The 23,979-nt window shown below is 46.3% G+C and overlaps 1 protein-coding gene across 3 annotated transcripts in view; it reads left to right on the top strand.

Annotated features, from left to right (window-relative positions):
- The window catches only part of Cgnl1 (cingulin like 1), a 156,533-nt gene that overhangs the window by 34,085 nt on the left and 98,469 nt on the right, over positions 1 to 23,979 (top strand). For 2 of the 3 annotated variants that reach the window (XM_021171400.2, XM_029481707.1), the window contains exons 2-4: positions 17,727 to 19,331; positions 20,218 to 20,312; positions 22,319 to 22,424. In XM_021171400.2, the coding sequence (XP_021027059.1) occupies positions 17,742 to 19,331; positions 20,218 to 20,312; positions 22,319 to 22,424 (1,791 nt within the window). In that variant the 5' untranslated portion in view covers positions 17,727 to 17,741. Of the gene's footprint in view, positions 1 to 6,376; positions 6,522 to 17,726; positions 19,332 to 20,217; positions 20,313 to 22,318; positions 22,425 to 23,979 lie in introns of those variants that run through there. The other variant, XM_029481708.1, reaches the window with a different exon arrangement.

Below are 23,979 nucleotides of genomic sequence, written 5' to 3'. Positions count from 1 at the left end.
GGGTAGGGAAGTGGGGGGCGCTATGGGGGACTTTTGGGATAGCATTGGAAATGTAATTGAGGAAAATATGTAATAAAAATATTAAAAATTAAAAAAAAGAGATAGATGAAGAGGGAGGGAAGGAGGGGAGAGGAGGGAAGGGAAGGATAGAAGAGGAGAGGAAAGGAGAGAAAGGGAGAGAAAGGGAGAGGGGGTAGAGGGATGGAGTAAAGATATTTACAATGACTACAGAAATACAGGCCTCCTGTTTCCCTCATGAGTGACAGCTGATAAAGTGCTTCCTCGTTCATGACCTCATTCCATCCCATAATGGCCCCATGCTTCCTGCTCTCAGTCTGCTTGGTCTTTCTTGGGATACAAGCATGGAGGACTTCCCAGCTCATATGTTGGAATACAAGTGGAGCCTATTTCTTCTCCCCCTTCCATCTGCTGTGTATTTGAGACATTCCCAGGTTTACACAGGATCAGGAGCAAGGTGGCCAGGGAAATTGTCTGTTTTCACTGTTGAGTGTGTAGACACCTTTTTACATCTTTGGTATATGTCCAATGGCTGGACCCACTATTTCCTTGTTGTGGTTGTTAACTAAAGTTTTATTTTGAGGTGGGAGTTCACATATATCCCCAGGCTGGCTTTGAACTTGTGAACTTCACATCCTCCTGTTTTTATCCCATGTGTGCTAAGATTATAGGTGAGCACTGTGATATCCAATTTATGGGGATCTGGGGATTGAACTCTGGACTTTGTGTACTCTAGGCAAGTACTCTACCAACTGAGCTATAGCCACAGCTCCCACACTCCCCTACTTATGGGACAAAAGGTGTGAGTGGTGACTTGCCTAAGATCCTGTTGCTTTTAGAGGTGGGAGATGCCTCTGTCTCCAGCATGGTTGGGAGCACAACTCTTCACATCTTCGTGACCATCAGAAAATTTTTTGTTTTGTCCTTGAAGTTTTACGTGATTCTTTGTATTCTGCCATCCTCAATGAGGTCAATATTCTTTTCATCCTTGGCTCTCCTTTCAAGGAGCCTCCTTGCCTACAGCTTCCTCCTCCCATCTGATGTGAATTTAAAATACACCAGAAACACTTCCATGTTCACATGGGATCCAGGTGGCTTGGGAACTTGTTTTTCAATGCTGGGCATGTACACATCTTTGGTATATGCCCAGTGGCTGGTTTCCTGGCAGATATACCACAAGCATCACTGCCTCCCCCCGCTCCCCAGTCTTTTTATAATTCTCTGCTAGGACCTCCTTCCACAACCTACCCTACAGACGAGTTTCAAAAGCTCATTTGGGCATTAAAAATTTTTTTTTTGGCTGTAGAGGGGTTCTCCTGGAATCAGAATATTGGGCAGCATCATGAATGTTGGATAGGGTCCAGGCCCTTAATTAAGATGCCTTTGCATGTTGTTCAGCTGAGTTTTGGAGACAGACAGGTACAGGTGACCTTTGGCTTTGTTACAGCTACTTGGTGACCTTAGGCAAGTGATTGAACCCCTCTGAGCCTTAGTTGCTTCATTGCAAAATGGTGGCAAATTATATGATACCTACTGGTAGGATCATAGAAAACCATGACACATACATACTGTTCAGCATCACCCTTGACACATGGTGAATGGTCAGTGTGGTTTACAACTGTACTAGTAGTCGTTATTAATTAGTGATAATTACTGGTGTGCTTGGCATCAGACACCTATGGGTAAAGTGGGTCTGCAGTCAGACTCTGCACTGCTCACTCAGAATTGCAGTGTCCTGTTTTCTTTTTTGGAGGAGACAGTCTTAGATTGCTGAGAGTGTTCCATTCATTGAGTTCAAGAGCTTAAGTGTCTGTTCCATGTGTGGTTTGTTTTTTGGTTTAGTAAGGGAGACAGACATAAAGTAGAAATTTAAAAAACGACAGAAATGCAGACGGATAGTCGCTATGAGGAACAATGTTGGAAAACATGCCCTAGAACTTGACCAGGCCCTGGTATTTGGGGGACCTGCATTGTTGAGCAACAGACTTTGTGTACAGCTAGGTGGCTTGAGGCTGTGAAGTCATCAGGTTCACATCCCTACAGGGGTGGAGGTGGCCTGTGCTCTGGGGAATTGATGATGGTAGCTAGTCTTATTTTAATATGTGACCATCAAAGTTGCCTGAGACAGGGGCACTCCCAGTGATCTGAGGTAACTAAGGAGGAGTCATCACAAGAGAGGAGCTGGCAAGGGGCCTTCAAGCAGGGAAGGAGACTCCCCACATTTAGGTCAGGGAGGCCAGGATACAGAGAGTGTTTATTAAGGGGTATTAAAACATGGTCGCCTCCTGTACTGAGTCCAATTACACCCCTGTCAGCACTTCCTGTGGTCACACAAACATGATGACTATTTTCCCCATGTAGTTCGTCTCCATCTTTCTGTTTCCTTGCTCTGCATACACTCTTTCTTTTCACTCCTGTTTGGTTTCACTTGGTTCGGCTCTGTGACCAAGTCAGTTCTTATATTTTCCATCCAATGACCATATCTCCATGGAGATGCGGACTCCCTGACTCTGCGACAGACAGGGGAAGAGCATGTGGGAGCAACATTGGCGTATGTGTTTGGTTCCTGCCCTACTGTGCACTTTGCTTAGAAGTTCTGTTCTTGGGGAAGGTGCATCTCTGTGTAGGCCCCCTCTCTTCTTGTTCTTTCTGTCTGTGAGGCACAGTTGGCAGTTTTGACCCAGTGTAGTTATATTCTTTGGATACTGGGAAATTGTCTAAACTTGTAAGTTATCACCCCATAGATCAGAACCATACTCCTGGGGTAGGGTCTTTGCTCAGAGCCTGGGATGCCATGCTCTGTGTAATGCTATGTTCATGGGGCTCAGGGAAGTCATTTACCTCATCCTTTCTGGTTAAGCTGTAACCCAGGAACAATGTTTAGAGATGTGACTAGGTGACCTGCTGAAGGAGGGCCACCAGTAACCCTCTTCCGGTTGCCCAATTAAACCCAAGGCATAGGATGAGTCAGGAATTAAGAGTGCCCTGCTGCTTGGCCTTTGTTTTGTTTGAGACTATTTTTGGATTTATAAGAAAATCCTGAAGATTGCATAGAAAGCTCCCCTACGTACCCTTCACTACGTCGCTCCATTATCAACACTATGTGTTTACTTAGACAGGGTCTCATGGAGCCCAGGTTTGAACTCCATGTATAGATGAAGATGACCTTGAACTTCTGATCCTCCTGCTTCCATCTCTCCAGGGTTCGGATTCTAAGTGTGTGCTACCACACCTGGGCCATCAGTGCTGGGTATCAAACTCAGTGACTCATGTATGCTAGGCAAACACACTCTGAACTACAACTCTAGCTCTAACACCATTCAGTTTAGTTTATTACACACACACTCTAATTAAAACTAAATTTTAAGGAAGTTTATACCCTGGTGACAATCTAGTCCTAGATAATTTTGTTCTAGCTGTGGCCATTGAGCTTCGTGAGTTGGCTCCCCAAGGACTTCATCCCTTTCTGATGGCCATCATCACCTCTATCACTGTAAGCACTTCTGTGATGTTTGGCTCTATGGGATGCTCCACACCCTATTTGTGAATTCCCTGCCCTAGACTTGGAATCAGCCACGTTGTCAGTGAGCTGTGGATCCTTCTATGGGGGATTTATTGGCATTAGAAACTGAGATCATGCTCTTTAAGCCCTCACCTTTCTTTCTCTCTAGCCCTCCTTCTCTCTATCCCTTCCTCCCTCTCTCCACGTGGCCATGGCCAGCCTCTCTCTACCTTCTATCCTTTCTCCCTGCCTTTCTACAATAAAGCTCTAAAACCAATAAGTAAATAAATAAATAAATAAATAAATAAATAAATAAATAAAAGAAACTGAGATCATGGTTGCTACCTGAGGGTGGGGTGAGGCTCCTGCTTATGGGCTCTGTCAGATGAAAATAACAAAGAAGGGGTGTGTGTGTGTGTTGCCCCTCATATGCAGACACATTAAATATTTCCACATGTAGTCATCTGTGTAGCAGATAAAAGATAAAAGATGAGTTCCTATTCGTGTCTCCAACTCTAACCGTTCACATTATGGGTCATTCTGGCCTTCTCCCTTTGTGCATATGTCCCCTCTCCTCCCAAAGGTGAGAAACAAGTGGCTTCCACCTAATATCCATTACTTTTACTGTTCAGTGTTGGTGTTCCTGTACCATGATTCCAGAGTTGTCCACATGCCCCTCTGTGGGAAATGACTAGGCCAATTCCAGCAGGCACAATTAGTTCTTTGGTCTCACAGATCTAGGGTTAACTTTGCAAAGTGTACCCCTCCCTCCTTTTTGTGACATTGTTTCAGGTTTTTTTATGTGTATGTGCATTCATCTGTATGTATAAGCACATGCATGCCTGAGTATGTGGAGGCCAGAGGTTGACCTCAGCTGTCATCCCTGAGATGGTGACACCTTGTATTTGAGGCAGGGTCTCTCATTGGCCTGGAACTCCCCAGTATGCTAGGTAGGCTGGCCAGCGAGGGAGCATCTTGTTTCTATTTCCCCAGCACTGGAGTTACAAAGGTATGCCTGCACCTGTTTATCTTACTGTAGTTCTTAGTCTGTGGGTTCAAACTCAGATCCTCCAGCTATCAAGGCAAGCCCTTTAGCGACTGAGCCACCTTCCCAGCTACAAGTCATTTAAATTCTTTAAAAAAAAAAAGATTGATTTATTTTGTTTCATGTGTATTAGTTTTGTCTACATGCATGTGTGACTAGCATGTATGTTCCCAAAGCTCACAGAAGTCAGAAGAAGGTATCAGATCTCCTGGAATTGAAGTTACAGATGGTCGTGAGCCACCATGTGGATGCTGGAAAACCAAACCTCGGTCCTCTGCAAAAGTAACCAATGCTCTAACCACTGAGCCATCTCTCCAGCCCCAACTTCTTTAAAACCCCAAACTGCCAAGCAGGGATTTCCTTTCTTTGTCTCCGTTTGTGTTATTGTGTTGTTTTTTTTTTTTTTCCTTTTCCCTCTTCAGTTTTTATTTCCCCTTTCCTATCTTTGCAGAGTTTGTGTTTTTTTAAATGTTGCCTGTTTTATTTCACAACTTGACACCTGTTTTGGTAAGAATGTCTGCTTCCTGCCTCTGTCAGGACAGTTAGGGCGCGAGGTACATTAGTCTAAGACTTCATAGCATGGTTTCTGCTGAGGTCATAGCTGAGGTCAAGAGGCCACCATCAGAGAGACGTGCCAGAGACAAAAAAGGATACTTTGGTTTCCATAAAAAAAAAAAAAGTATAAATTCGTCCCTAGGGGAATAATAACACAGGCATTCAAATGCCTTCTGTCTTCAGGTTTCTGTGCACGTCAGCCACCCGGCGTGAGGTGCATATTAATGTTCCACCTGGGTTAATGTCCAGAGGATCGTTTTGGATGCTGCAGTCCTGAGTGGGTTAATGTTCAAAGCAAAGACCTCAGGTTCATAGTTAGTGCATTTAAGAGTTAATTTCGCTGCTATTGCAATCTGAAGAGTTCCATTGGGCTGATTGTTGTGATGACATAGGGAGAAGACAAGGGACCCCATGTTAGGGTTGAGCTTAGAGGGTGGAGGATAGACTCCAGTTGCTATGGTTACAAGACTGGTGTGAGAGATAGCATGACAGGGATGGAGAAGAGCATCCCTAAGCGGAAGTTCGAATGTCCAAACCTCGGAGCTGGGAGCTTGGAATTGGCTCATCTGTGGGGAGGTTCCGGTGTGTTCACCTCTGAACACTTTTCTCTTTGTAGATTGTCATTCATCTCCAGGAGATGGGAGGAGGTGGAGGGTGGACCATGGGTTCTGTAGAGGAGAGAGACAGGAGTGACTTTGTTTTGTATATTTGGATTATCTTATTGATGTCTTTCCTGGCACTCCCAAGGCACAGAGGTAGTTCCCTGGGCTGACACTGTCGTTCTTTGTTAAACCTTCACCGTACCCAGTAGCTGATCTTGCTATAGGCCTAGAAAGTTGGCATCCATTCAGCACAACACTTAACTACCAGGAGGAAGAGGGAAAGAAATGCACCCTCCAGTTAATATTGATCCTGCTCAGCTCTCTGCTCCTGAGCACCAGGTTGTGTTTGGCATTTGTCATGGGGTGGAGGGAGAGAGTGTGGGGAAGGAAGATTGCTGTCTTACAGGTCAGCTTTCCTTTTTGCTTTTGAGACAGTCCTCTGGGCTGGCCTCAGACTCAGTATGCAGCTAAGGATAACCTTGAACTCTGATCCTCCTGCCTGTGCTTCCCAAGTGTCCCAAGTCCTGGTTTTTCAGACCTAACAACCATGCCTAGCCTGTGCAGTTCTGAGGATCAAAACTTACTTCCAAGTTGTGCTTGCTCCAGGCCTGGGTTTCTGTACTGCCTTGTCTTGCTGGTGTTTTCTCCAATCTTGGCAAACCCTGGAGTCTTGTGAGGCTCTGTTGACTCTATCTGGGATCTGGCTCAACCTTCTCATTGAGCCTCTGACTTGCCTGGCTCAGAGTTCTAAGCCTGATGTTGACATGAAGACACAGCTCTCTCCTCAAAGGAATACAAGGTAATTTATTCTGGAGCAAGATATGACTGACAGTGGCCTAGGAATAAGGATTCAGGCTGCCTTCAATACCATAGTCTGGTGTGGTAATGCCTTCAATGTAGTATTTATAATTATATAAAAATCAAGATGGTTTTAAAGGACATTGAGAGCAGCAGGTAGGTAGGTTACAGCAAAGTGGGGAGGTCCTGATACAGACCTTAGGAGCTGTGTTTGATGACACTTGGAAGGGGGTCGTGTATTAACGCATACCGAAAGTCACGTGGCTGCTATAGGCTGTTAGGTCAGACAAATGGGTGGACCATGGATGGCTATTAAGGGAGCTAAAGATAGCCCAAGATAATTTGGATCTGAATCTGAATTCCAACTCTCAGTAACTGTAAATTTATCCTGTCAATCAGCTTTATAGAGTCTTTAACTCTGTGTGTCGGTCTGTCTGTCTGTGTCTGTGTCTATGTTTGTATCTGTGTTTCTTTGCAAACATTAGTCCATACTGCTCTCTCTGCTTGGTTTGAGAGATTCCCTGCAAGGCTGGCAATTTCTTTCTAGCTACAAGTTACCTTCTTAGAGCGGCCTTCCGGTCTGGTCCATGTTTACTCTTTCCTTACACAGTGTAAACTTTGTGGGGCAAGGGCCTCACCACTCCACGTAACTACTGCAGAAGGCTGGCAAGCATGGTGGCAGACTCTTAGGAAGAACTTATTGGTGGTACTGTACAATCATAGCATGACCTCTGAATGTTGCCACTTGGCTGCAGTGTGGTTGTATGTCACGTTACAATATTTTAATCATGAGCTATAGAAAGAACCAAGTGGATGGATCAGATGATGCCTTTATGCCAGTGAACATTCCTTGTTTAGACATCTGTACACAATAAGGATGCTTTATTACATATACCAGTTCTAGGGCCCAGGGTAGGAAGGGACACAGAGATGACCCTAAGTTCTAACCTGCGTCCCAGGCTCTCAGAGATGAGAGCAAAAAGGATTTGGTGCTTGGAAATTGGAGGCCACTGGAGACATCTGAAAGGAGATTGAATGGTCCTTTTCCTGTGTACACTTCACCTGAACACATCAACACATGTGTGCATTGAAATGTGGTTCCCTGCTAGGTGTAATTTAATAAAGGCCTAGCCATATGTAACAGTGACACGGGAGAGCCCAGAGCCAAAGATGAGGCTGGGCTCAGGGGCAGGCGCTCCAAAGCATGGGGTGTTTCCATGGGTAGCCAGGCCGACTAGGACCTGAATAGTTGTTGAGAGTAAAGTGCAGCATGGCCAGGTGGCCTTGGGCCAGGTGGCTTTGGGTTAGGGTTTGGATAATATTCTTTCTCACAGGAGTTCCAGGTTGGAAGGTTTTACCAGAGAATGTCCCTGCTGTCACCAACTATAGTAGTCACCTTGAACAAGAGACAACCTGCATCTGTGTGTGTAGGGATCTGCTAAGGTTCTGTTTTAGGAACTTTATTTGCTTTTATTTGTCTTAAAACAATGTCATGTTCTACTTTTCTTTTACTTGTTCCATTTTGCTTTGAGATGGCAGCTCTTTCTGTACCCCATACTGTCCTGGAACTCAATGTGTAGTGCAGGCTGGTCTGGGATTCATGATCCTCTTGCTTCTGCCTCCTAAGTGCTGGTACAACAGGCATGTATACCACCATGCCTAGCTCCTTCTGATTTTCTTTTTTCCTTTTTTTCTTTCTATGTTTAGATTTATTTATTTTTGTATCTTTTTTTTTTTTTTTTTGCCTGCGTGCCTATCTTTTGAGGGTGCCAGATCCTCTAGAACTGGAGTTACAGACAGTTGTGAACTGCCACGTGGGTGCTGGGAATTGAACCTGGGTCCTCTGGAAATGTAGCCAGTGCCCTTAACCACTGAGCCATCTCTCCAGCCCCCACCCCCTTTTAAACAGCTATTTTAGTACTAGATGCTATTTAGAAGGTGCCCCTTGTTTATAGCACAGCCCATTTGGTACTTGTGCCCAGCAAACCGAGACAGCTGGAGACTTGATTGGTTGTGATTTGGAGCCAGGAGGTGGGTGTCAGGGAGCCTGTACCCCAGGAGCACCTCCCAGTGGCTCTGTTTGCTCATGCGCACTTTCTCTGGTGAGGACGTAGGCGGATGCAGGATCCCTAGTTGGTTCTCTGGGACCCCTCAGAAAGCCAGGGAGAAGGATGAGCATAGGGTTCTATTGCAGTGGGCTTCTTGGGGTAGGTGCCTGGAAGTGGCTTGTCCATTTGGCACATTGTTGATTTATCTCCAATGATGCAGGCGCGGTGATCCCAGGGCCTGTTTCCTGTCTTACCACCCATATACCTTGGGACACCGCTGTCATTGGTGGGAAGAAAGGCCATAGTGGAACCGTGGCTCTTGTTCTAGTGCTGAAGGCCGAGATAACCATTCTGGCTGGAGGTGCCTAAAGGATGAGGTGTTGCTATGGAAGACTTGTGTTTCCATCATGGGTGTGTGCAGACTTGCACGAGGAAGCCTGGGCTAACGCCGCTGACTGTCTTCCTCAATCACTGCTTCAAATCTTATCTTTTGAGGCAGTCTCTCACCGAGTATGGAGCTCACTGAATTGAGTAGGTTGGCTGGCCAGTGACTCTTTGCCTTCCCACTGCAATGCCAGGTGGGTACCTGGCTTTTTTTTTTAAAGGATGCTGGAGATCTGAACTCAGGTCCTCATGATTTTAGGGGCATTTTATCCACTGAGCCTTCTCCCTGGCATATATGTGTGTGTGCATGTGTATGTGTGTTGCAAACACAGGAGTATGCAGGTGTAGTCATTTGCATGTGGTGCAGAGGAGAATGACAAGTGTCCGCCTCTATTGTTCTTTCCTTGAACTATGAACCTGAAGCTCACTGTTTCCGCCCAGCTGGTAGACCAGTCAATGCCCTGAAGCTGCCCCAGGACCCCCCAATGCCATGATTATAGGAACATGTAGCCATGTCCCACTTTTTGCTTTTTACTGGGGATTCAAACTCGGATTTTCATACACACTGAGCCGTCTCCCAGCCCACCCCGCCAACTGTTTAAACGTAAAGGAACTCAGAGCTGTGTGCACTGACCATGACTGGTCCCCTCGCCCATTCACTCACTCACTCGGGACCTCCTATCTATGAGACACTGGAGTAGGAATGTGGCAAGGATCAAGGTGTGGCTATGTGACATTCCCACTAAGCCTTGCCAGATGAGATGCCGCCACGGTCACAGAGGTGAAGAGTGGGATGCAGGGATGTGTGCTGGTCTACGGTCCTCCAGTGACCCTCAGGATAATCATACCAGACACACTATGGGAGGCCAGAACATGGGACGACCCAAGGACCAGCTGAGTGAAGCTGGAACTTTGTGTGGGAGTCCCAAGGCTGCTCCTGACTGGAGTGTGAGACCTGGGAGGAAATGACCAACCCACCAGAAGGCAGCAAAAATAGTGTCCCATGCTGGTGCCACAAGGGTCTCGCCTGAGGAATAGAAAGGAGGGACCCTGCCTAATGTCTGGCATGTTGGGACAATGGACATGTCAGTGGTTTTAGGTGATAAGACCTGTCCTGCCAGGGGAGCCTGTGCAGAGCTCCAGGGAGCTGAGTGACAGTCCCTGATAAAAGCTGGAAGCTTCTTCCTTCAGTAGGTGAACCCTGGGGAGAGAGCAGGCTTTCCCAGGAAGGGAAAGTACTGCCAGTTAAAGCGATGGGCTGGGGATGTAGCTGAGTTGATAGAGTGTTTGCCTGTCATGCATGAAGTCCTGGGTTCTACCCTCTGCACCTCATAAACTGTGATGGTCCACACCTGTAATCCTAACACTCAGGAGGTAGAGGCAGGGGAACCAAGGTCAGTCTTAGCCATGGAGTGAGTTCCAGACCATTCTGGGCTTCATAACACCCAGATGAGAGAAGGAAGGGAGGGAGGGAGAGAGGAAAGAATGAATTGGGGGGTTAGGGAAGAAGGGAGGGAGAGAGAGGGGGAAGAGATGAAGGACCAAAGAGAGAGTGGGAGCAAGGGAAGAAGGGAGGGAGGGAGGGGCTGGGGAAGGGAGAGAAGGAGGAAGGGAAGGAGGGAGGGAGGGAAAGAGGAAAGAAGAGATGAAAGGATGAAGGGGGGATTAAGGAGGGATTCCCTCCCTCCCTTCCTTCTTTCATCTGGGTGTTATGTAGCCCAGGATGGCCTGGAACTCACTTTGTAGACCAGGCTGGCCTTGAACTCAGAAATCCACCTGCCTCTGCCTCTCGAGTGCTGGGATTAAAGGCGTGTGCCACCATGCCTGGCTGCACTGCTACTAGTTATCTGTAGGATGTTCCATCCCTGTGGCTCCCGATGCTGTGCTTGGGGCGCAGGCAGGCACAGTGTAACGATGCCCTGTGTTAGAACAGTTTCTCCATGCTGAGCTGACAAGACTGAGAAGAGTCCACATGATTTTAGGAAGTCTTTTTTTTTTTTTTTTTTTTTGTCCCCTTGGGTGATTTCGCTTGAGTGTGAGTTAAGGTGGAGGCATGCCAGGGCTGGCCAGCAGGTTTTATTTTGTGTCTACACTGACCGGTTGGCAGCGACTGTGTGTATGCAGTGTTGAGGAAGCTTCAGAAGCCAGATCTGGGCTTGGAGACTCAGGGTGCTTCTTTACCCATTGGTCCTGTTCTGGCCTTGGGCTCCACATAGTGGAGGCAAAGATGGTAGGAGCTGGTGTCTCTGCCTAAGACCTTGGCTGTGCCTAGGACACAGTCGGCAGTGTTTATTATTCTTATCTGTGGACATAATGTTGTACTTTAGATTCACCACCCTATCCTCTGCTTTCTTGATTAGTTAATCAATTATTTTTGGAATGTTAGTGTTGTATGGTCAAAATTGGAACTTTTTTCCTCTTAAGTATTTAAAAGCATTCGCAACAACAGTGTTCTGTGGCCATAAATACGATAGTGGGCTTTTGTTGTTGTTTTCATATTCTAGTTCTTTCATTTAGCATGTACTATATATGACTCAGATTTCTCATTTTTCACAATGAAGTCTTTCTTGCTATCCTGACCTTAGAGATAAGAAAACACTCAGCAGCCCAGGCAGTGCTGGCATATTCCTTTAATCTCAGCATTTGGGAAGCAGAGGCTAGTGGATCTCTGTGAGTTCAAGGCCAGTCTGATCTACAGAATGAATTCTAGGATAGCCAGGGCTACACAGAGAGACACTGTCTTGAAAAACAAAACAAAACAACAACAATAAGAAGAACAATGACAAAAAGCAAACGACCAAAGCAAGCACTCAGGGAGGTAGCCAGTGCACACAGTTAGGATTTGACTACAGTTCCCAAGTTAGAAATGGGGCCCCACCCTCTTGTGCTTTCTTCTCTCTTCTAGTTGTGCCTTTTGGGGTTTTTGTTTGTTTGTTTGCTTGCTTGCTTGTTTGATTTTAAGTGCATGTATACGCTTGTGTGGGAGTGCCCAGAGACCAGAAGAGATTGTCAGATCTCTTCAAATTGGCATTACAGATGATGGAAAGCCTCTGAGACCCTAATTCTGTTCCTTTGAAAGAGCAGCCAAGATGGCTGTTCTAACTGCTCCTAAAGGCCGAGCCATCTCGCCAGCTCACCCTTCTGGTTTTTGTTTCTTTGTTGCTATCTTTTGAAACTGGGCATCACAGCCCAGGCTGGCCTCAAACTTGCTTTGTAGCCAGGGATAGACTTCAACTTTTGGTCCTCCTGCCTCCAGCTATCAGTGCTGGGATGTCAGGCAGGCATCCCCATCTCTGGGTTTATGTGGTGTTGGGGACCCAAGCCAGGGTTCTGTTCATGTTGAACGGCTGAGCCACATGCCTAGCCCACAGCTATGCCTTTCTGCATCTGGGCTCTATTTTTGGAGCTTTTAGAAACCATCTGAAGGGTCAAGTCATGAGCATGACTCAAGCACTCTTTTGAACGTGAACTCCGTATTTCTCCAGAGCCTGAATACACGCGGTCCCACTGTATTGGTTACTAGATGTGAGTGTGTACTGGAAGTACAGGGACAGCATGTGACCTTTGGTAATCTCTTCTCAGGTTAGACTTTTTTGGGTAAAATTTCTTTTATTTTATGTATATTGGTGTTTGCCTGCATGTATGCCTATGTACAACATCATATAGTGCCCTAGAGGCTAGAAGAGACCACTAGATCCTCTGAAACTAGAATTACAGACAGCTGTGAGCTGCTACATACGTGGTGGGAACTGATTTTAAGTTCTTTTACAAGAGCAGCAAGTACTCTTAACCACTGAGCCATCTCTCCAGCACGTAGTCACTGAATTTTAAAATTTTGTTTGGGAACACTAAAATGCCACAAACAGAGAAGTGGCCTGTGTGCTACCAAGACGGAGAAGTGGGCTAGCCAGACCCATCCATACAGAGAGGCGAAGCGGGTGTCTGAGGGTAGAGGGGCACATACACATAGCTCAATGTATATGTTGTATAGGTTAGTTCAAGTGACCCTGAGCCTGAGAGCCCGGTTGAGTTGCTATGGTCTACAGCCCTGTTAGAAGGACTCTTCTCATGACCTCTTTCTTCTTTTGTGCCATTCCTTTTAGATGAGGTTGGTTTGACAGAGAGCCGTAGCACTCAGTGCTAAGAATATAGTGAATCCTACCCCCTAAAGCCAAAGGAATTGGGGCTCAAGAGATGGCTCGGGCATTAAGACCTGCTCTGGCACCCACATCAGAGACCCCACAACTAACTGCCTATGGCCCCAGCTTCGGAGGATCTGATGTCTCACAGATTCCAAGAGCACCTGCCCTCAGGTGTACAGACTCACACACAGACACACATATACACGCCCCAGCTTCGGAGGATCTGATGTCTCACAGATTCCAAGAGCACCTGCCCTCAGGTGTACAGACTCACACACAGACACACATATACACAAAACTGAAAAAACAATGGAAGATATTTAAAAACCAGAGAGTTTTGCTATCAAGGTTATTTAAAACCCAAGCTCCCTTGAACTCTGCTCTCCTTTGTAAACCTCACCTTCCTTTTCCCCAGATGGTGTCCCCAGGCTTTCCTGGTGCCAGGAAGCTGCTTGGGAATCCTGGAAATCTTGTCACTTTCCTGTCTTTGCACTGCAGGAAGCTCCCATAATGCTTTGCTTAAGAAAGGCTATGGCTTTTCTTTCTTAAGTACAATTTGGGGGCCTGTTGACATGAATGTGCATTTTGTTCATCTTAGGCTTCCAGTGTCTCATTTTTACTTTTCAGTGTGTGTGTGTGTGCGCGCGTGCATACATGTGGAGGCTAAAGACAACTTTGGGTATGATTCCTCAGGAGACACCTACCTGTTTTCCAACTCAGGGATCTTTATTGAGAGATCTGCTTGCCTCTGTCTCCCTAGCACTGGGATCACATGTGCAGGCTCTTCCCCCTCAGGTTTTCTTTTTTCTTTAATGTAGGTTCTGAGGGTTGAATGCAGGCCCTTGTACTTGTGTGGAAGGCACTTTACTGATTGAGCAAGGTCTTTGGCTTCCCTTTCAGCGGAGGTTCTAGGGTGGATAGCCCCCACCCCCCCAAATCCTGCCCTCTCACCAGCCCTTCAGGCATGCCCTTTAGGAGTAAGCATGTTGTCATTTGAAGTTTTAACTTGTTCCTTATTAGCAGCTTCCCTCCGACAGCCAGCCAGAGCATCACACTCAGGGGAAATTACTTTTTGGTTCGTGGCTCACTTTTTATTTCCTGGACTTGCTCATAGGTGTACTAAGACTCCCTAGCTTTCCACCTCCCTCTTAGCTGCTATTTTAAATAACTCGTATGGCAAAGTGCAATTATTCACACAAAGCAAACAGAGTCCCCTGAACTCTGATGCCAGGTACCATGCTGATTGCTATCCTGAGAGGGGAAGCCGAGGTAAGATTTATGATGGTCTGGCTGCCTTTTCTCAGGAGCCAGAATGCCCTCTGGTGTGCCTGGCACGGCACAGGGAGTTAGAGTAGAGAGTTGGGGATACATGCACCAGCCTTACGTGACTATTCATGCTTGTTGATCATGTGTGATGGCCCAGAGAGAGGACAAGTCTCCATCTGGCATGTGTTTTGAGCTCTGCCAAGAGTTGAGTCTTTGTTCCCACATACATACCCATAGATCTCACTATCTAAAGCTATTATCATCACTTAGCAGCCTTTTCAGAAAGCCTTATTTCCACTCCAAAACACCACTTTTATTTGCCAAAGTGCTACAATGTTGCATCCTGGCAATTGATCAGCGTTTACTGCCAAATTATGTAAACCTTTTGTGGGGCTGCCTGATGGGGCAAATGTGTCTGTCTGTGATGTGTGTTAGGATCTTATACCAGCCTGGTGCCCGGAAGTGGAAAACAGCTGTCCTTAGATGCATTCATTCATTCAGTGTTTATACTTTGATTGGGCAGGAAATCTACATTTGCTTATGGTGCCCAGCTGAGAAATATCATTTTGAGAAAATGTCGGGTTGGGGTTTGTTGTGAATGTGAATTGAGGCTGGTTCATGAAATTGAGATATGTGGATCACTTTACTGACCTGGAGCTGAGGTGGGAATAAACTGTGCTGGCCATATTCAAAGACTGAAGTATAATTAGTGTTGATCATAGTAACTGTGGCAAAGGACTCTTAAAACCCAACTGAGCTTCTCATTAATAAATATCAGATTTTTTTTTTTTCATTGAAGAGTTAGCATGAGCTCAAGAGGAGATTATTGGTGAATAAAAAGAGGCCCTGTTTGGTAAATAGAGCACAAAAACAGAAGCCCAGTGGATGAGTTCATTGGTAAAGAATCTTTAAAAAAAACAAAACAAGGGCTGGTGAGATGGCTCAGCAGTCAAGAGCACTGACCACTCTTCCAAAGGTCCTGAGTTCAAATCCCAGCAACCACATGGTGGCTCACAACCATCTGTAACAAGATCTTACGCCCTCTTCTGGTGTATCTGAAGACAACTACAGTGTACTTACATATAATAAATAAATAAATCTTTAAAAAAACAAAACAAAACAAAACAAAAAAACCCCACAGGGATGAGTTGTATTCAGTGGTAGAGTGTTTACTTAGCACTAGAAGGGCCTGGGTTTGGTCCCCAGCACTACCCACAGAAGATTTGTAATGAACTTTTAAAAATAGTAGGAGAATCCCATGCTACTGCTGCAAAAGGGGGTCAAGATGTGGCTGGTGAGTTTGGTACTGTCCATCATGCATTGCTTCATGGCTCCAAGCAAGGTCACCAGTTTTTAAAATAGAGCCTTCCTGCTCATCTGCTCTGTTTCAAGACACCAGCAGCCCTTCCTGTAAGCTGGCCTAATTCAAACCATTGGGGCACACACACACACACACAACGCACACACACACACACACACCTAAAAGGGAGACTGGTTGGGAGGAGTATTGGCTCCAGGGAGACATGGGAAGATAATGAGGGTGACTACGGGGAAAACATATACATGTATGAGAATGTCATAATGAAGCCCACTATGTGTAATTAGTATATGCTACTAGTTTTGAAACAGTCAATTATCACTAAAATTATCAAGGCCAGGGCAGGCAAGATGGCTCAGTAGGTATTTACTTGTTGTCAAGCCTGATGACCTGATCATGAACCCACAACGTAAATAGTATAAGGAAGGAATACATTTTTCTCTGACTTCCATATGTATGGCATGGCATGTGTGCATGCCCTCACACACACATAAACATAAACACAGGAGACATTTAAGTGAATGTAATAAAAATTATCCAGTTAAGTTCAAAGGTTTGTCTCCTTTCCCCAGCCCACCTGATAGTAAAGGAGCCAACACGTCGATACCCACAATGTCTGAAGAATGTGGGTGGAGATGTTAGACATGGTGCCAAGACCAGTGGAGGGGCAGGCCTTGCACAACATAATGAAGGCCCACGTGCCTGCAGCATGCTGCGGGCTGACTGGCTGTGGGATGCAGCCCTAGATTAGAGATGCAGAGGAGAAGGTTCAGCATGCAGGAAATCATTCAAGGACTTGGAGATTTGGAGTGGTTAGCCCTCAGAGTGTTCTCAACACCCTGGAGATAGGGCTGGTTTTTCCCTGCACCTTTTCCCGACTCCAGCAGCATCAGGGAAAACAAATGGAACTGGAGCAAGTGGTGCATGGAGTGCCAGGGACTCGTGGCAGCTGGGGCCTCCCCGTGTCTTCTGCCACGTCACAGGACACCAGTAGCCCAGCATGTGTAGCCCAGCAGTGGGAAGACAAGAAACAGTTTAAAAGACTTTATTTCCCAATCTTGTAGTTGGGGTGGCCAGTGAGTGGGCTTTTCCCAAGAGGAGCTATGTTTCTAGGCTTGTATATGTTGTGAGTACGGAGCCCTCACTGTCCAGAAGAGGGTATTGGGCTGCTTCAGCTACAGTTACAGGTGGTTATGAGCCTCCTGACATGGTTGCTGGGTCCTCTGTAAGAGCAGTGCACGTTCTTCGTCACTGAGACATCTTTCCAATCCCAAGAACGAATTTTTCTTTTAAAGAAACATCTAAAATATTCATGTATATTTAGTAGCAAGAGCTGGAAATAGACGGAAGTACAGATGCAATTAGACAAAGGTGGGCGGCTGGATGGTTCAGAGGGTAAGGTGCTTTCTGTCACTCCTGGTGACCTGGAGTCTCAGTAGTAGAAGGTAAGAACTGAGTTCTGCATGTTGTCTTCTGGTCACATACTTACTGTGGCACACATGCATCTACACATGGGTGCACACATATGCATACACAAGATAAGTAAATGTCAAAGATTTTTAAAGCCAGATGTGCATTAGATAGAGCCAATGGTGTTTTGAGAGGAAAATTGGCAGAGTAAGGGAAGACTAAAGATGAGCCTCAGATTTCCTTAGCTCTTAACTATTTTCATGGAAAAGTACCTTGCTCTTAAGGGCTGGCAACCAGCATACCGTCTCGGTTAAAGATAAATAGGATAAAGTGTGAGGAAACCTACTAAGGGAAAAAATGACCAGAATGGCTGGAAACCAGAGTGGAGTTGTGCCAGAGGCGAGGTCATTACACCAGAGACTGCCCTCAGGCCAGAACTGCAGCCAGTGCTGGCAAGTCACACGGGCTCAAGGACATCCAGAAAGGATGGCAGGGCAGGGCAGTGCTCAGCCATGGGTTCTAAAGTCTCTAAAGAGTAGCCAGCTGGCTTTGAACTCTGACATTTCCCCCTTAAAATTATCTCAGACTTTGCCTAAACAGACATGATTCTAATGTAATGTCCTCTTTCCTCCTGCCAGCTGGGACTGCGAACCATGGAGCTGTATTTTGGCGAATACCAACACGTACAGCAGGAGTATGGGGTCCACCTGAGACTTGCCAGCGGTGATACTCCAAAGCCAAGGAATTCCCAGCCCTCAAAGGCAGGCTCCTATGGTGTCAGCATCAGGGTCCAGGGAATTGATGGCCACCCTTACATAGTCCTGAATAACACTGATCGGTGTCTAGCAGGCACACCTTTCCCAGAAAACGCGCCATCCTTTCCATCGTCAGTGCTAAATAACCTGTCCCTACATCCAAGCAACGGGACCGTGGTGAAGGAGAACACTGCGGAGGAACTGCAGCTTCCAGAAAACCCGTACCTGCAAACCAGCCCGCTAAGAGGCCAGAAGCAGTTCGCCCTCCACGAGGGCAGGAATGGAGTTCTAGAACGCAAAGACGGGCCCACGAAGCTGCCCCATGTGCTCAACTTCCAGAGGCACCCGGAGCTTCTGCAGCCCTATGACCCAGAAAAGAATGAGGTGAATGCAAAGAAGCATCACCCTCCCGAGAGTCCCTGGCTGAGAAATGCAACAGAGGACGGGACCAACTGTAAGAAGTCCCGGAACTGCTTCCCCAAATCCTACGGTTCCCAGCCCAACAGCCCTACTTCGGAAGATTTAGCCAAGACCAACATGACAGCGATCCGTCTCTGCAGCTCTGTGGTCATAGAAGACCCCCAAAAGCAGACCTCAGTGTGCGTGAACGTTCAGAGGTGCGCCAAGGAGGGGGTGGGAGAGGAGACCCTTTCCCCTCGACGGAAATCCCCAACTGCCCCCAGCCCACAGGTCTATTCTGAAACCAAGAAAAACAGGCCAGATGTGCTACCCTTCCGGCGACAAGATTCCGCAGGACCCATCCTGGATGGAGCTCGGTCACGCAGGTCCTCTTCGTCATCCACGACTCCTACTTCTGCCACTTCCTTGTACAAATTTTTACTTGATGATCAGGAATGCGCCATTCATGCCGACAGCGTCAACCGCCATGAAAACAGAAGGTATATTCCGTTCTTGCCAGGAACTGGGCGGGATATCGACACCTGCTCAATTCCTGGTGTGGACCAGTTAATTGAAAAATTTGACCAAAAGCCTGGCCTTCAGAGAAGAGGAAGGTCTGGGAAGAGAAACAGGATCAATCCGGACGACAGGAAAAGATCCCGAAGTGTAGACAGTGCCTTTCCATTTGGTCTCCAGGGAAACACAGAATACCTCACCGAGTTCAGCAGGAACCTGGGCAAGTCTAGCGAACACCTCCTTCGGCCATCCCAGGTCTTCCCGCAGAGGTCAGTGGCCCAGGAGCACCGTGGGAAGCACAGTCCCAGCAGCACGCCCGCAAAGCTGCAGGGAGCTCAAGGTGCCCACCCCAAGCCTCCCCTGCAGAACAAAGATGGGAAAGTTCTGAACAAAGGAAGGCAGGAAAGCACGGAGGCCTGTGCCCCCTCCCTGCCAGCACCGAATAAAAAAGAGGAAGAAATCAAAATAGCCACTGCCACGTTGATGTTACAGAACCGGGCGGTGGCTGCCACATCTGATTCTGGTGCCAAGAAAATTTCAGTGAAGACATTTCCTTCCGACTCTAGCACTCAGGTAATTCTTGCGGTTTTTCCTTTTCAAAGTGGCCTAAGCAATATGCCTAGGAATGAGTGTCCTAAGTCTTGAATCAGTAACAGTGCAGTGATGCGAAGTCATATCCAGTGCCTGGCTTTTACATGTGTGCTGGGGATCGAACTCAGAACCTTATGCTTTCAGGGCAAGTGCTTTACCAACTAAGCCATTTCCTAAGCCCTTGCACATTTTGCATCATCATCATCATCATCATCATCATCATCACCATCCTCACCACCACTCCCACCACCACCATCATCACCATCATCATCACCATCAGATTATGTCCCACTGCCAACAGAATAGTTTTCTAGGTTATTCTGAGAGCTGCTGGGTTCACTTTATGCACACGTCCCCGTCGAATAGTACGGAGAGAGCCATTTCTCTTTAAGGGTGTGACAGCTAGATGTATATAGAATGAGTTTTAACACGTAGGTTAGGTTGTGTCCATATAGATGCTTGGGTTGGTTTCTAGTCTGAAAAATTAGGTTAATCCAAATTTAGGTCAGTTACAAAGTGATAGATTCTACGTGGTCCATTGAATGTTTTGAGAGGAGTAGTAGTAAAAAAAAAATAATAATAACAGTAATAAAACAGTGATAAGACTGGTAGGTTCCGGGCGTTATGATGTTGTAGCATGGCGCCAGCTGTGTGAAGGCACTGTCATCAACCTTCAGTTGGCACTGAGAAAATCCTGGGGATGTGAAGTCCCTCACCCAAGGAGGAGTTCACAGCTGCTGGGCTGAGGAGGCTGACCAGACGGACTGACCTTGGAAAGCAGTGTGCTAGAAGCCTCTGCTTCAAGGTTGTTGCCATCTTCCTGGGAGTGTCACCCCCCTGTCTAATAACATACTTTATTATGTTCCAGGCCACACCAGATCTCTTAAAGGGCCAGCAGGAGCTCACCCAACAAACCAACGAGGAGACCGCCAAGCAGATCCTTTACAATTACCTCAAAGAAGGGTGGGTGGCTTTCCTCAAAGAGCAAAGTCATTGCTGTTTCTAGAGGGGCTCTTTTTTTTTTTTAAAGATTTATTTATTTCATGTATGTGGGTACACTGTTGCTGTCTTCAGATACATTTTCTTTAGGGCATCAGATCCTACTACTACAGATGGCTGTGAGCCACCATATGGTTGCTGGGGATTGAACTCAGGACCTCTGGAAGAGCAGTCAGTGCTCTTAACCATTGAGCCATTTCTCCAGCCCTTCTAGTGGGGCTCTTGACTCATCTTTGAGGCTTTGTATTTAACTTTTATTTCCTGAGCTGTTTGAGGGCTCCAACTCTATGGATGCAGTTTCAAACCAAGTGTGGGGGACAGGGAAGGGCATTCTTTGTAAGACAATTACAAAAATACAGAGATGTTGTATTTGTGTATGTGTGTGGCCGTGATGTTTGCATATGTGTGGACATGTGCGTACAGGTACATTCAACATTTGTGGCTATGGGAGGGTCAGAGGTCAAAGCCTCGTATCCTCTATCACCTCCACCTTGATTCTTTTGAGGCAAGCTCTCTCACTGAAGCTGGAACTCCGACTTTCTGCTAGCCTGGGTAGCCAGCAAAGGCCCTGGGATCTGCCTCCAAACACTGGGGCAGCTCTTTTTTTTTTTTTTTTTTTTAAAGATTTATTTATTTATTATATGTAAGTACACTGTAGCTGTCTTCAGACACTCCAGAAGAGGGCGCCAGATCTCGTTACGGATGATTGTTAGCCACCATGTGGTTGCTGGGATTTGAACTCTGGACCTTTGGAAGAACAGTCGGGTGCTCTTACCCACTGAGCCATCTCACCAGCCTGGGACCCTACCTCAGGAGTTAACTCTCTCATGCCCTTTGCCTTAAATCAGTATTTAAAAAGGACCTTTATTGCATCAAAGCGAGTTGAGAGATGGGGAGATCTACCAGTCTGTCAGTGTCAAGCTGGCTCAGCCCCACCTTGAGGTCTTACATGCCTCCGAAGGCTCCGCCCTCCCTTATTGGAAGTTACAAATGGAAGCTCTTCCTTTCTTCCAGGTCCGGGCCTGGGCTTCCAGGACTGGTAGGCACGTGAAGTATCTGAGAGCAGTGTTTGCCCTGCTTATCTTGGGAGACTCGGTCCCAGCCTCTTGGGTTCTCTCCAATCAGGCAGACAGGCTCTGCAGTGAGAGGGACTGAAGATGGTCACCTGAGACAGGCAGCTGTCGACACTGGCTGTCTTCTGTGACTTATGAGTGACTTGTTAGCATGACAGAGCTGACAAAGTGGGAGCAAAATACAACCCAGGGGCTTAAAAATGACCACAGAGTTTTAAAATACTGCCCGGGAAGGGCTTCACCCTGTAAAATTAAGGTAGAGGAACTTGTGGTTTCTAAAGTCCTTTTCCTTCCCCTCCCTCTCTCTCTCCCTGCCTCCTCTCTTTCCTCCTTTCCTCTCCCCTTCTCCCCCCTCCTCTGGGCTTCTTCATCCTTGCCCACCTTTCCCCTCTCTTTTCCCTCCTTCTCATTTGATTTGTTGAGAGACAGCTGAGACAGAAGTTAGTGGCAGGTGCCTGTTTAAGGAATTTTAGTTTAAATCCCTTAATTGCCAGGGGTGAGGTAAAACGGTTTATTAACCATGGAAATGCAGACAAAGGGCTGCTGTTGGCTGGTCTTGGCATTGGGCATCTTTTTCCTAAACACAGGCTAAATAAGTTAAAGATGCTTGTGTGGGTGGGTGTGATTCCTGTTGGAGCATCGAGTCTAGCATCAGCTTACTGTATTGTCACCGAGCTTGATTGTGCTTGGGCATCTGTCATGCTCAGATATTTGGACATGAACATCTGTGTCTTAGGTTGAGTGGTAATGCCCTTCCCTCCTGCCCATCAAACACTGGTTTTGTCTGAAGCCTGAGTTTACTCAGGCCTCTTGCAAGGGCTTGCGATGTGAGCATGCAGGCATTTGGGGCATTTTGAGGCTGGCTGCCTTAACATCCTCTCTGCTGCTGTTCCGCAGAGGCACAGACAATGAGGATGCCACCAAAAGGAAAGTGAACCTGGTCTTTGAGAAAATCCAGACTTTGAAGTCCAGAGCAGCAGGGAGTGCCCAAGGAAACAATCAAGTAAGTCATAGTTTTTGTATTTTGCAGAGCATGTTGATGGAGAAATGTGGAGAGGGACTAGTTCAGCTGTCTGTTGGTGCAGTATGAGTCCCTCTCAAGCAACAAGCAGTGCCTCAGACAAACAGCTGGGCTTTAAACACAGGTTAAACGTCCTAATCCAAAATACCCCGAAACCCCAAACTTGAGTGTTGAAGTGGTAGGTGTGGAAAGTTCAACACTGGCCACGTGCAGAAACATGAGCACAAACTTCTTTTCGTGCAGAAAGCTATTAAAGCAATTTAATCACCTATGGGCTCTGTGTCTTAGAAATTTTTGTGATTTCAATGAATTTTACATTCCTACTTCATAAAATATCTTATTATATGCATGCGGACATTCTAGTCCCTAAATAATAATCTCGTCTGAAATACTTCTAAAGCCAATCATTATGGCGAAGGTGCCACGACCTGCTGTAGAAACAGAATATGTTTGTGTATCAACTACTGTCTTCTCTAGCACTCATATGCCTGTGACTATGTTGTGAGGGTGAGGGCGGTGGTGGTGTCTGTGTGTGTATGCGTATTGCCTGCATGTACTACCGTAATCCTGACTTAGGAACTTGCAATTTGCTTATACACAGCTTTCAGAAGTTGTACCTAATTTTTCTTTTCATTGAAAATATTCTTTGGCAATTTCACATATATATTTTTACATATATACATATATATGAATATATTTTAGTGTATTAGTATAGTAGGATATATTTATATGTATTTAATTTTAGTTGTTTTTCACACCGCATCCTTCTCTCTGACAGCCCTGGTTTGCCTCCGACTCACAGAGATTTGTCTGCCTGTGCTGCTGAAACTGTCTCCTATCTCTTAATATCAATTTAATATATTTTGATAAATTTAAATCACATCTACTATTCTTTGCTTTTATTTACATGCATGTTCTGGGGAGGGCATAGCCTTTAGACTTGATATTAAGATTGTGTTACTGTGGATTAGGGACTTGGGACAGGCAGCCGGAACTGAGGAAGTCAGTGTATCCCTTCTGCAAATAAGATGTCTAAGGTCAAAGCGTTCTTTGTGAGAAGGCAGGAAGGCAGGAATCCTGTGTTGAAAGAATGGCACGGACAGTATTAAGCATTGTGAGTTTGCCATGTTTATGTTTCTTGAGGCAATTTTATGTGGTAGTCTGTGGGAAGAAGACGTATCCATTCTAGGCTACTGTGAAAGGCATTTTTATTTCCTTTTAGACAGTCTCATTGCTAAAGCTGGCCTAGAACTTGTGATTCTCTTGGCTCCAGCTCAGGGGTGCTGGGATTACAGGTGTGTACTACTGCATCCATTTATATGGTGCTGGGGAAGGAACCCTGGGCTTCATCTATGCCTGGCAAGTACTCTAGCAACAAAAGAATTGCATCCCCAGGCCCCATGAATGGATTTCAGACAGGCACACGTGCTATTACATTACAAAAGTCACTCCCTTTGTTGCTTCTAGCAAGAAGATTAGTTAAGAAGCCCTGCTGGCTGGAGGGAGGGAGGGAGGGAGGGAGGATGGGACCTCTGGC

Source organism: Mus caroli, chromosome 9 (genome assembly GCF_900094665.2).
Source record: "Mus caroli chromosome 9, CAROLI_EIJ_v1.1, whole genome shotgun sequence".
Classification (NCBI taxonomy): domain Eukaryota; kingdom Metazoa; phylum Chordata; class Mammalia; order Rodentia; family Muridae; genus Mus; species Mus caroli.
Note: the sequence above shows the minus strand (reverse complement) of the source record. Positions and strands in the feature narration are given on the sequence as shown.